The sequence below is a fragment of the Spodoptera frugiperda genome, chromosome 29, assembly GCF_023101765.2.
Source record: "Spodoptera frugiperda isolate SF20-4 chromosome 29, AGI-APGP_CSIRO_Sfru_2.0, whole genome shotgun sequence".
NCBI lineage: Eukaryota > Metazoa > Arthropoda > Insecta > Lepidoptera > Noctuidae > Spodoptera > Spodoptera frugiperda.
The window spans coordinates 1,955,436-1,968,872 of record NC_064240.1 but is presented as its reverse complement, the minus strand read 5'-3'; the positions used below and the strand labels follow the sequence as shown (position 1 = coordinate 1,968,872).

General features: G+C 37.0%; 1 protein-coding gene across 1 annotated transcript; it reads right to left on the bottom strand.

The window, feature by feature from the left end:
* Positions 1-814: 814 nt before the first annotated feature.
* On the bottom strand, positions 815-9,664 carry LOC118268463 (uncharacterized). Its single transcript, XM_035582968.2, has 5 exons — positions 8,678-9,664; positions 8,309-8,408; positions 1,739-1,828; positions 1,190-1,345; positions 815-939 (listed from the first exon to the last, which is right to left on the bottom strand). Exons 1-5 carry the CDS (start codon positions 9,466-9,468, stop codon positions 886-888), a joined length of 1,191 nt encoding a protein of 396 aa, XP_035438861.1. The 5' UTR covers positions 9,469-9,664; the 3' UTR covers positions 815-885.
* Positions 9,665-13,437: the final 3,773 nt, after the last annotated feature.

Genomic DNA, 13,437 nt, shown 5'->3' with positions numbered 1-13,437 from the left:
TAAAAACAAAACAAACGCTCCCCGTTCCCAACTGAAGTAAATCTGCTTGAAAATGTTTCTCACAAAGGTGGATTCGAAAATTCATAGTAAGTCGACGTAGAATACAGTCGGTGAGAATTTTAACTCGGCTATAAACGTGCCGTGGCAATGATCGTAAAGCATTTTCACGGTATTGCACACCTAACACTGATCCAGATCAAACTGGTCTGAATCGGTTCAGACCAGTTGAAAGCGGTTCAAAGCGGTTCCGGGTAACTGCAGAGTATTTAAATGGATTTCGAGCGTAAAGTCACGTTCAAAATCAGTTTAGTTTTCGCATATTTTACTTCGGTTTCAAACTTTAGTAGCATATTTATTGGCTTTGGTTAAAAAGGTTACTTTAGTGTCCATGTTATTGTAGTAGTTGGAACACCACTGAGCACACCTTCGGCTTCCAAATTACTTATTTAAAATTATACTGAACCTGTTCAGTTGTCGCAAGGAAATATTTATTTATTTCATTGTTGGACTGAATGTTACTGATGTTTTCTTTTTTTCTGAATTCAAATCAAAACAAGTTTAAATAAATTCCAATTTCTATGATTATAAACTATCTAAAGAAAATCTTAGCCGTAGGAGTAGGGTTTTCGGCAGTAAGTGCAGGGTCTATTTATTTGATATAACTCCACGTTTTTTCATTGTTGTGTTTCTATAATAGTTCGTTATTTTTCCAACAGATTGGGAATGCCACTTGAATAACAGTAAATTGATTTTAGTGAAGAAATAAAATACTAATGTTGAAGCTTCATTGTTTATTTTATATTCTTTTGGTGGTGTTCTAGTACATTATTGTGATTAATTCTAAAGTGCTTGAAAGTGCAGCTGAAAGATTTGAATAGAACTTTATTAATGATCTACTGTTTTAAGAACTGCAAATGCTTGATAGCTTGCTTTGAACACCTGAAAATGTTTGAAAACAATTTAATAATATTATAAACTAGCTACTTCCACGCGGTTTCCTGTTGGTCATAGCGTGATGTTTTGTATATGTGTCTATAGCCTTCCTCGATAAATGCACTATCCAACACAAAAATAATTATTCAAATCGGACCAGTAGTTCCGGAGATTAGCGCGTTCAAACAAACTCTTCAGCTTTATAATATTAGTATAGATTAGTATTTTTTAAGATTCACATTCTATTTATACTTACTGAGCTCATTGTAACCAGAGACAAGTCGTATCCCAAAGCGGTTTTGATTTGAAACTCCTTGTTCATGTAACTCACCATAATTAGGTAATTCTTCTTATCTTTGGTTCGCATGTTTGGCCAATCAAATTCTGAGAGAGCCAAGATTAATGCTGTTCCCTTTAAAACAAAACATAATATACATTATCATAAATAACAGGTTCTCCGTATTTTATGGACAGTTATAGTAAAAGCAGGCAATTTAACTATAAAATACTGATTAAGAAGTTAAATTTACAGGTTAGGTTAGTAAAAATATCTATTAATAAATAATTTTATGCAATAGTTAACTAATATTAATTAAAGATTTAGATTTTAAACCACGTCATTTTTCGTTAAGATTTTGTGATAAAAATTATTATTTATTAATTAAAATTATTAAAATTCTTAGTTTATCAATTTATAGATGTTGTGTAAAAAGTAGAAATATTTACTGAAGTATTAAAAAATGACTTCAACCTCTCGTATTTAACTAATAAATAAATTAATTCATACTTCTCGATTAAGACCTACCTTATCTTTAACTTGATCACCGAACCAGTTGTAGGCAAACAATTCCGTCGTCGTAGGAATCAAGTTCGATAAAAACATCCAATGCACTTCCTAGAAAATAAACAAACACATTAAAGAGATTGTTCACGTCCCAAAAATATCTCGTGAGAAATAAAACAATCGTGTCCAGAGTAAGACAATTTATTGCATAAAACACTGCTCAGGTCATATATTGACGGAGAATCTTAACACTGCGATGTACAATATGACGTCACGGCACAGTGTCATCTATTATTTAATAAAGGTACTAAACTAAGAACATTTGACTTGACATTGACTTTTGTCATAGTAAATAAATAAGTAATGTAAACAGAATAGACATTCCGCCCACCATGGACGGCTCTGTCCATCAACCAAAACATGACAATATTAACTTAAATTAATTCGTTTTTGACTACCCATTACAATCTAAATCTAGGGTCTTATATGTACAATACAAGTTCATGCTTTATGTAATAATATATAAATTTCATCAATAAAGTGATAAACAATAACTAAGTATTGACAGGTAAGATAATTAATTTAGATATAGGTCTTTTAATCTCATTATTTTTACACCGTATTGTTACCACGCGAGTAATATTGTCCAAACCTGGATGTTTATTTGTAATGATACCGTATAGCCATCTAGCGGGTGGAAGACCATCCTCCTTCACCAGAACTACGTCTCCAATCTCAGGTTCAGGCTTACAATCTGTCCATTTATATCGGTGCTGCAATTGAGTTAAGTACTCTAGTGACCATCTACGCCAGAAATTTTGAAGCATTTTTTGGGTAAGATGCCACCGCTTCAGATTACTAACAGATGAATTTTCATAATTAACATCAGGTACAGTTACCAGAGGTTCACCCACGAGAAAATGCCCAGGCGTCAATGGACACGAATCCTCTGGATTATTAGAAAGCTGAGAGATAGGCCTCGAGTTTAGGCAGGCCTCAATTTGAGCCAGCACAGTTGTCATTTCTTCAAATGTCAATGTGCTGGTGCCTATAATTCTCTTTAAATGGTGCTTCGTGGACTTGACACCCGCCTCCCACAATCCTCCAAAGTTTGGAGCATGGGGAGGTATGAAATGCCATGTCGTACCATTCATAGAAAGGAAATCCGCTATCTCGGAAGCTACCACAGACCTTTCAGCATTGAATAGTTGTCGCAATTCTTTTGCACTACCAACAAATGTGGTCCCGTTATCACTCCACAGGTCCAATACTCGGCCACGTCTGGCTACAAAACGCTTGAAAGCCGCAAGAAAACTCTGAGAAGTCATGTCGCTGACAACCTCGAGGTGAATGGCTCGAGTGGACATGCAGACGAATAAACATATATAACCCTTAGTGGAGTGATGACCACGACCTTTAGAGCTTCGGATGCTGATTGGACCTGCGTAATCCACACCACTGCATTGGAAAGGCTTCTGAACAGACACCCTGGCCTTCGGTAACTGACCCATCATTTGTTGATGTGTTTGTGTGGAATGTCGAATACAGATTACACACTTATGAACATGTTGCCTAACGAGAGTCTTTGCATTGATTATCCAGTATTTGGATCTTAAGTAATTCAACATCAATTGCGGCCCGCCATGCAAAGTTCTCTCGTGAGCCTCTGCAATCAAAAGATTGGTAAAGTGTGATTTGTGAGGAATTAAAATGGGATGCTTCATATTCTCATCAATCGAAGCCCGGTGCAAGCGGCCGCCAACTCTTAAGATCCCGTCATCGTCAAGAAAAGGACTCAACGAGGTAAGTCTACTTCCCTTATTTAATTTACGGTTCTTTTTCACAGATTCTATTTCATCACTAAAGGACTGGAGTTGACAGAGTTTGATACAGGTAAGTACAGCTTCATTTAATTCCTTTGTAGTTAGCCAAGTAGTTATTTTAATTTTATTACGTTCTGATTCTTTCATTCGTAGAAACCTTCTACAATAAGCTATTACTCTTATTAACCTACTGAACTTAGAAAATCTAGTTAATAGACTGTCATCAAATTCTACTGCAGTTGCATGACATTTTCTTTTTATCTTTCTTTCTTCTAACGTAGTTTCTTGTATATTTCCTCTATTATAGTCTATTTTTTCATTCTGTAACCATACCGGACCTCTTTTCCAGAGTTGCAGGTCGCTACATTCAGAAGAGCTAACTCCCCGAGATGCGCAATCTGCTGGATTTTCCGACGACAACACATGTGACCACTGACTTCTATCCATAATGGTAAGTATTTCGGAAACACGATTCGCGATGAACGTTTTCCACCGACTAGGGTGGCTGCTTAACCACGCTAATACGACGGAGGAGTCTGTCCACGCATATAGGTGCTGTTTGGGAACTTCTAGAGTTGAAGCGACTTCTTGAAGAAGTTTTGCTAGTAAGACAGCTCCACAGAGCTCTAAACGAGGGATTGATACCTGCTTAACAGGAGCAACCCTGGTTTTTGAAGTCACCAAAGTTGTATGAATTTGTCCTTCTCTATCAATGATGCGAACGTATACCACCGCGGCGTATGCTACATTGGATGCGTCTGAAAAGCCATGCAATTCTAGAACCCTGTTCTCTTTGCTAGAGTTGATCCAACGAGGCAGACGAAACTTAACAAGGTCAAGCCACTCTTTTAGCAATGGTGCAGGTAGTTCTGCGTCCCATTCGATCCCAGTCATCCATATTTGTTGAATGAACACCTTCGCAGTGATGATTATCGGTGCTAACCATCCGAGGGGATCGAATAGTCGCGCTACGTCCGAAATAACCTTACGCTTCGTAACTGGCAAATCTAGTTCATTAAGCTGAATAGTATAAACGAACTCGTCATTGTCTTTGTCCCACGTTAAACCTAATATTTTTGAAATTGCATCCGTTTTTAGTTCCATGTTCCCTTGTGTTTGTGGTATTTGTTGACCGTCTTCAATTAATCTCAATAATTCTTTGTTATTACTAGCCCACTTTTGGAGCTGAAACCCTCCACGTTTAAGTAGCTCCGATATCTGCTTGTATATCTCTACACCTTCCTCTATGGTTTGGCAGCCCGTCATAAGGTCATCCATGTAGAAGTCTGAAAGAACGCGGTTCTTTGCTAAAGGAAATTCAGCGCCTTCGTCCTGAGCTAACTGTTGCAATGATCTTACCGCCAGGTAAGGCGCCGATGATGTTCCGAACGTTACTCGCAAATGACGTAACACCTGAATTTCGTCATCTGGATTCTCACGCCACAATATGCGCTGAAAATCTGTGTGATCATTGCATACCCTAATCTGTCGGTACATCTTGACGATGTCCGCGACCAGACAGATAGGTTCACAACGCCACCGCATGATAATATGACGAAGTTCAGGTTGTAGACGAGGACCCACCATTAAATCGTGATTAAGAGATACCCCGTTGCTACCTACACATGATGCATCAAACACGATGCGCACCTTTGTTGTACTTCTTTCATTACGGATGACGGCATGATGAGGTAGGTACACACAACCTTCTTTATCCCTATCTTGTACTATATCCATATGATTAAGAGCTATATATTCATTGATAACAGCTGAATACTGAGCCTTGAACTCTGGATTCCTTAGAAATCGCTTTTCTAAGGTTAAAAAGCGTTTAAGAGCAATGTCTTTTGATCCACCATATTTACAAGCAGGATCGCTTGACCTGAAGGGCATATGCACAATATAGCGACCAGATTCATCTCGTTTGGTCGTGCCCTTAAATATCTCTTCACACCTTTGTTCTTCTGGGGTCAAGTAGACCTTGTCGTTAACGCCTTTGGGTTCAGCTTCTAGTTCCCAGAATTGTTTGAGGAGTGTATTCTCATCTGTGAGAGTAGAATGCAATGTGACGACTGTATTGTGGCATGTCTCGCTTTGATTGATTTCACCTACTTGACCAGACAAGATCCATCCTAGTCTTGTATTTTGTGCGATGAGTTGACCAGGTGAACCTCTAATTAAACTTTCTAACAAAATCTGGCCATAAACTTCAGCACCTAAAAGCAAATCAATCTTGTTCGGAGTATCGAACGAAGGATCTGCTAAAGTCAAAGACGAGATTGTAGTCAAAACGTTTGCCATAACTTTCCCTTCCGGTAAAATAGTCGTCAATTTCTTTAAAACATAAGCCTTAACCGTAATAATAAAACTAGGGTCAACGCGTGATTTTACCTTAATGAGAACCATCGAATTTAATGAAATTGTTGATTGGTCTTGATCACAACCTATACCTGAAATTGAACCTTTAGTTGGTACTCTTTTGAGACCTAAGAGCTGGACTGCGGACTCCGTCACAAAGGAAGCCTGAGATCCCTGGTCTAACAGAGATCTTAATACTATAGCAGTACCGCTCTTTGATTCCGCTGCAATCAGCGCAGTAGCCAATAATATTTGGCTATGACTATTAGCAAAACAACTTACAATATTAGTGGAATTACTCTGGTTTGAAGTGGCAACAGCAGACACACTGCTTTCTGCAACTTGATCAGGTTTGTTACTATCACCACCTGATTTGGAGACATTTTTGAGATGAAGAAGACTATGATGCTTCTTTTTACATATATGACATCTAGTGGACTGGCGGCATGCATATACGGAGTGATTTGCTCCTAGACAATTATAATATAAACCGTTTGTTTGGACAAAATTACGACGCTTATCAATATCGAGACCGGCGAACTTTTTACAATTAGCAAGCTTGTGGTTATCCTGACAAAATATACACAATATAGTCGATACATGAAGTGATTTGACTGGCACATTACGATTGAACTGACGACCTTGACCTTTGTTATCTAAAAATTCCAAAGACCGAAATCTTTGTTCAAGGAAAGATTTGAACTGATTCATTGTAGGCAATTCGTCTGAACAATCACTAATTTTCATTTCCCATTGTTTACGTGACTCAGTATCTAGTTTTAAACTCAATACGTAAATAACTATAACATCCCAATGCTCAACCATTATGCCTAAATTTCCCAAAGCATGTAAACATTCATTAGAAGTATCTAATAATTCCTTAACAGCACTAGAAGATTCTGTTACAATATTTTTTTGACTCATAAAACGTTTAATTATACAATTAGCTAAATATTTTTTATTATTATAGCGATTCTCTAATTTACTCCAACAGGTTGCATAATTACTACTAGTAATAGGGATGTGCCGTAAAAGACCTTCAGCCTCTCCAGACAAATGTGATTTCAAATAATGCAATTTTTGAACGTCGTCAAGTGCACTATTATCGTGTATTAAGGATTTAAATAAATCTCTAAAACTAATCCATTCAGAATAACTTCCCGTAAACATAGGCAATTCAATCTTAGGCAATTTCACAGAACATATCTCTTTAGAACCTTTCGCAGAAGATTCAAGCACTTTAGCTGAACTATCCGAACAAACAATTTTTTTCAATGCTTCCTTCAACTCTGTTTTATACTCAGTAAATAATTCTTCCGTAGTCTCATAAGTATTTTTTATGTTATATTCAGACTTTTCGTAATCAATAGACTTAACAGATGACACAATTTTCCTATGAGTTTCAAAAAAGGCTGACCAGTTAGCTTCTAAATTTTCTAGTCTAGTTTCTATATAAGAACTGGTTAGTCTCTCCTTAGGTGATTTCTTAAAATTAGACCTTGCTTTATTGATAGTAGACTCTAGATTAAATTGTAAATTACTTAACGCTTCCATGTTGATATAAATAAATAAAGTACTTTACACAAACTGTTCTGGAAAGTTATGCTAAGTCCGTAGTCAACACGTAAAAAATCACAAGTCTTTGAACTTATTACACTTCGCTGCAAAATCGGGCATAGGTTCCCCGTAGTTCACTTTTTATCGAAATTATTCTAAGTCCAAATTGTTAAGTAAAATTTTCTAAGTTAATAAGGTCTAAATTTGCTTGTTATGGTTAAGTCTCAATGTATTAATTTTGTCACTTTGATATTATAAAGTACATACTCACAGTTTGTCCTCGTATCACATCACTTCACTGTCACTCACTTTTACGTAGCTCGTCGCAATGATATGCGGGTACTCCTCCCCCCGCACCGCAGCTGCCGCGCACGCCAACAGGAACCACCGCCGACCGCTGTGTACCACTTGTACATATACGCGTAAGCGCCAAACTTATACGATCCGCCGATGCTGCCCGCGTTACACTCGCGCCACTCGCGGCAGGTTGACCATGCAACCCTACGACCACAGGAAGACGATGCACACCAGTCCTTCACCCGGCTCCGAAGGACCACTTGTTCACGTCCCAAAAATATCTCGTGAGAAATAAAACAATCGTGTCCAGAGTAAGACAATTTATTGCATAAAACACTGCTCAGGTCATATATTGACGGAGAATCTTAACACCGCGATGTACAATATGACGTCACGGCACAGTGTCATCTATTATTTAATAAAGGTACTAAACTAAGAACATTTGACTTGACATTGACTTTTGTCATAGTAAATAAATAAGTAATGTAAACAGAATAGACAGAGATATAGTTATTAATAATTATTTACTATTAAAATATAATAAAAATCTACATACCACACTCATACACAGCAATATGAGACAGAATGCAAGCAGGATCCCCAATATTGGGATAATTGCTGGCCACTTGTATGTTTCACTGAGGATATACAAAAACCTAAAAAAAAGAGCTCTATCAGTTAAGTACTAGCATTTCTCCACATTAAGTTTAGAATATTTCAAATAATACCAGTATATTTTTTTATTTCTCTTAGTTTTATACAATTGCATAAGGAGGACATTGAGTTCTTAACAACATTCTCTACTAATCATCCTTTGGATAGAGCAGAAACGTATGTGGTAGATGGTAAGGTGCAAAAGGGTATGAGAGGTAGTGGTATACTTAAATATTAATTTTAAAATTATATATTATTTAAAGAAACTTACTCCATAATTTTCGAATGATTTTGATAAAATATTCTCAGAGCATCATTCAGACGATCCATGTACTGCTCATCTGTTTCATCAGACCTCTTGCCTTCAATCTTCAGTCTATTTATAGTACTGTCAATAGCAGTGCAGAATGAAAACATTAGTACCACGAACCAGAGGTCTATCACACAATATGTGAATGCCATTTCAAAGAGAAACACCGTATGTATGGCTAAGCCAAGCTCATAATACGGACTTGTCATAGGCATCAATATAGTCGTAGTCTTGGACAAAGTAACTCTAGTTCCCTGTACATAATTCCACATAGCAACAATAAAATAAACCGATATCGACCAAAATATTGTCCCAAACAAAATTTTCACAGCCAATTTTATTTTAGCGAACAATTCGTCTAACTTCGCACTGGAATCTGCTTTTATCATTTCCAGTAAGGTCGTTTTTGCCATCGCGTACAGTTGTTGCAAGGTAAAGCGATTCTGTATGAAGAGCAAGTACTTTATTGGGAAAAATAGGATGATTATGAATGTGTAATATGCTTCGCCAATGTCATTGATGTCTGTGGCATCTTTTAGATAGTCGTTAGTCCCCAAAATCACGTAAACGAGTAAGAAAACTATGAACAGTTGCTGTGGAATCCTTGTTGTCCATTTCCATTTTGGATTTAAGACGTTATGACCGAGGATGTCTTGGACAAAGAGTGGCAGTATCACCAGTTTGTCAACTTCATTCCTTTCTCCTATCGTCTTAGAATACTGCTCCATCGTCTCCTCGGAAAGTATTTTCATTTTCGCAAAAACGAGTTAACGTTGCGCTACAGTTAAGAATTGTGATTCTATTCGCTGTGGCAGTACTGTCGCCGCGTGAAGTGAAATGAAATATATTATTTGAGAACGTAAGCTTGAATCTTTGAAGTACGTATGTATGTATGTGTATGATACGCGGTATGTGGATGAATCACAATATTACATTTCGTGTTCCGGGTATTCAGGTGTCACATTTTTTTTCTAACACAGACCATAATATATTTTACATTTTAGGTGACTGCATTATTTCAAAAGGACGTAATATTTCGCGTATATTATGTTTTTCTCAGTCATACAGTACAACATGGCTTTAAAATTCTGTTTGTTTGGGGAGGAGACTTGTAACAGAATTGGCGAAAATGAGTTCTAGGTAGAAGATGTTGAACAATAATAAACTAATAGTAGGTATATAGTTTTTATCTGGTACGATATTTTTTTACATAAAGACGGGTCTGCGGACGGCGAGCAAGCGTAGCTCGCCGCCCGACCAATACCAGACCCATGCGTATGGCGCGTCGGTTCCGCGCGCGCCTCAAAGAGCCATCAGACCACCACAGATGGGGCCCAGAATGGCTGATGCCGACCCAGAGCTGCGGACTGCCTAGCAGGCTTCTTCTCGAAAAGCAGGAGTAGGGATAGGGTGGTTTTTAGTCAGTAAGAGTCTGACACTCCCTCTCTCGCTTCGCTTAAAGCGGGAGAAGCCAATGAATGATTTTCACCCCTAAAAAAAGTTGTCCAGCTACTTAAAAGCTTTTTACTAATAAATGGTTCCACTTCTGCAAACAACGGTACCACAGATAACAGCGAGCGTCATTATTCAATCAAACTAATTAATCTTTTGCCGCCTTTACTCTGTAACGTACCCGTTCTATGCAATTTCAAACAGTTAGTAATAATCGCAATCGTGACGCAGTATAAAGAAGAGTAACAAGAGAATTCCCACCATATACCCTTCGTGTTAAGGTACATTTTAAATAAGCTTTGTACGAATTTCACACTTAATTATTGTGAATCAAAAGCCATTTCTGTAATTAGGCAGGCAACTTCAAAATTGTGCAATAATAGTTTCTCTTTAGTAATAAAATAGCCATTAAAAGTGAGATTTATTGCCTAGAGGCGCGGCACTGGATTTTCTATTTTGTAATTACTTAAATTTTGATATTGGAGTCATTTATTTAATTTTAGTATAAGAGAAATTTATAAGGAATCATAAACTGTGTGCGGAGCACGCTATCTTTAGTAAATTTAAGTTAATCGTTTAACTTTATTGCGAAAGGGAGTATTTTTAAACAAAGGATTTATAATATTTGCTTTGACGTTCAAAAGTGCCTTATCGGTCAATTTGAAATAAATAATTTTGACTTTGACTTTGAATATTATGTAAGGTGATGTGAGTATACAGGGTGTCCCTGAAGTCGATGTCTATGTGTCACCAGATGATCAGCAAGGTTACAACTGTTATCAGAAAAATATGAAAAACATTCACACCTACAGTTTTTAAATTCTTTTTTCTTTGTAACAGTTTTTTCTTTCTTCAACAACAGTTTCCCTTCCACAATATTTCACTGCTAGATAGTGAGCTTTTTCTACATGAAATGGTTCGTCATCCGCAAATGGTAGGTTTAGGTTTGAAACCTTTGAACGGTAATCAAAGGCTTCAGGTTTATTGAACTCAATTTCCTTAAAAATAAACACCTATAATTATACACTCTAATAATTACCGAAAATCAAGCCTTAGTTCTTACACGGTTAAAAAGCAGGCAAGACACGCAAAAGGGAGCTGATTGCGACATTTTACAATCGGTCGCATGCTGTGCATTGCGTGTTAATTAAGAAGGCCCATAAAACTTTTAAAATGAGTATGACGTCACGAAACAATCGTTAAACCTTATAATTAAAAATAAGTTTCTATTTCAGATTTTAAGAGGTTCTTATGATACTTTGTAATAATGGTTCATAAGTGGTCGATGTAAGGTTGCTATTTCATTGTAACCTCATTATTCCATGATCGTTTTAGTTCTTTTTATTTTTATGATGTATATAAATTATGTTTACAATTAGTTAGTGAAAGAGGCCAAGCTTTGGTTGATGATTTTTGCTATTGTTTATTATTCTATTGGTTTTCCACCAGAGATGCTGTGCATGGATTTCACCAATCATATTCATTAGTATACATAGCTTAGCACTGGTGGAAACGGATTCAGCTAAGCTATGAGATATTTTATACGAACAGTTGCGTGCTATGGATGCGACCTCTGGATGTGTGCTATGAATGGCTTCTTTACTATCGATATATTGCATAGTCAAGCTGCGCATTTTCCTCGCATATAGCTATATAGCTTAGTATCAGAAGAAACGGTCATGTAGTTTCACAGTTAGTTATTACATATTCGTAGCATAGCTACATAGCACATTTCTGGTAGAAAAAACACCATAATTCTCTCTACCTAGTGTCGATCGATGTCTTCTTACTGCTGTAATATATCGTGACGATATATTAAAGCAGTAAGAAGTAAATTAAAGTGCAGCGAATACCAGTAATAGCGAATTTATTTTAATATTAAAATAGTTAGTTTAATAGTTGTTTCTGTTAATAATCTTTATTAACTCTAGCCTAACTTTACCTGTACATAATATCAACGAAATAGTAATAAATGTGCAGTTTATGAGTGGCTGGCGTGCAACACAATTTCATTACTGGCTCTTTTACAGTGCCATTAAGTTATAATACGAGCTTCTACTAACATTACTGGTTGGAAGTTTTGTTCTATCGTTATGGTTAAATGGATCATGGTTTCTGTATGTCCCTATGGAGAAAATATTGTAATTTAGCATGGTTTTCTTTGAAGCAGGTTTTGGGGATGTATAATCCTCAAAACCTGCTTCAAAGAATGTATCGCTCACTTTTTAGTTATGATTATACAATGTATATTAATGGAAAAATATACTACTAGTTTCGAGTCACAAGGGGACTCTTCATCATGTGCAGCGTGCGCAGACGCGGGGACACTGTGCAGTGTGCACCCTTCAATCAGTAGGCTGTACGTGAGTAAACCGTGATATTTAGTTGATTTACTATGTCTCACGAGAGATATTAAGGTCTTAAGTTACCTAAAAACTTCAACTATCATTACATCTAACTAGTAAAATTGACAACACTCACTACTCGTATATACTTCCTTTTGTTACCCCATATACAGCAACATAGTAAGACATAGACGGAACAGAGCGCTTTCCCTAGCGTTATAAACTAGTGGTCACTCCGCCCGGTCTGTTTACCGCCACCATATACTTAATCGCTGCTCCTATTAAAGCAGACCTTTCAATTATGACTGCACTAAACCTAACTACTAAACCTAAGCACCGTGGAACACTTATTAAAACTTTTATTATTTTATTTACGACAAGGAATTGTGGACTTTAAGTCTACATAGTAAGCCTTGGATTGCTGCAGTTATTGTAGTTTACTTGAGGTTGGTTTTGATTAAAATGGTCAGGTATAATTGTTGTAGGTTGACTTACGTAGGAGATTGAATTTAGAATGTCACATTTTTAAGATTTATTCAGTTATTATAATAAAATTATTCTTACATTATTTTCCAATCATCCAGTGAACGAGCAGACGCATCACCTGATGGTTAACAATCGCCGCCGCCAATGGACACCCGAAACACTGGAGGTGTCACACGTGCGTTGCCAGCCTTTTGGAGGTTAGGAATTTAAGGGTTATTGGGGGATTGGGAAGATTGGGAAGTGGGGTAATTAGGTAAAACTCAAACAACGAAACACAACACAGACGTTTATCCACGTTGGTTTTATGTGAGGCCGTGATATCAATTTGGTCGAGGCCCGCCCATTCGTGCCGAAGCATGGCTTTCCCACACTTATATCTAGAAAATGGCGGGTATATTCTAAAATTATGTGGAAAATCTAAGATTTCAGTAGCTATAT

Bases quoted from the DNA above. Each gene is read 5' to 3' on its own strand.
- LOC118268463 (XM_035582968.2), bottom strand. From the start codon at position 9,468: ATGAAAATACTTTCCGAGGAGACGATGGAGCAGTATTCTAAGACGATA. The intron at 8,409-8,677 runs GTAAGTTTCTTT...TCTTTTTTTTAG, and splicing joins AATCATTCGAAAATTATGGA to GTTTTTGTATATCCTCAGTG. The intron at 1,829-8,308 runs GTATGTAGATTT...TTTATTTTCTAG, and splicing joins TATTGCTGTGTATGAGTGTG to GAAGTGCATTGGATGTTTTT.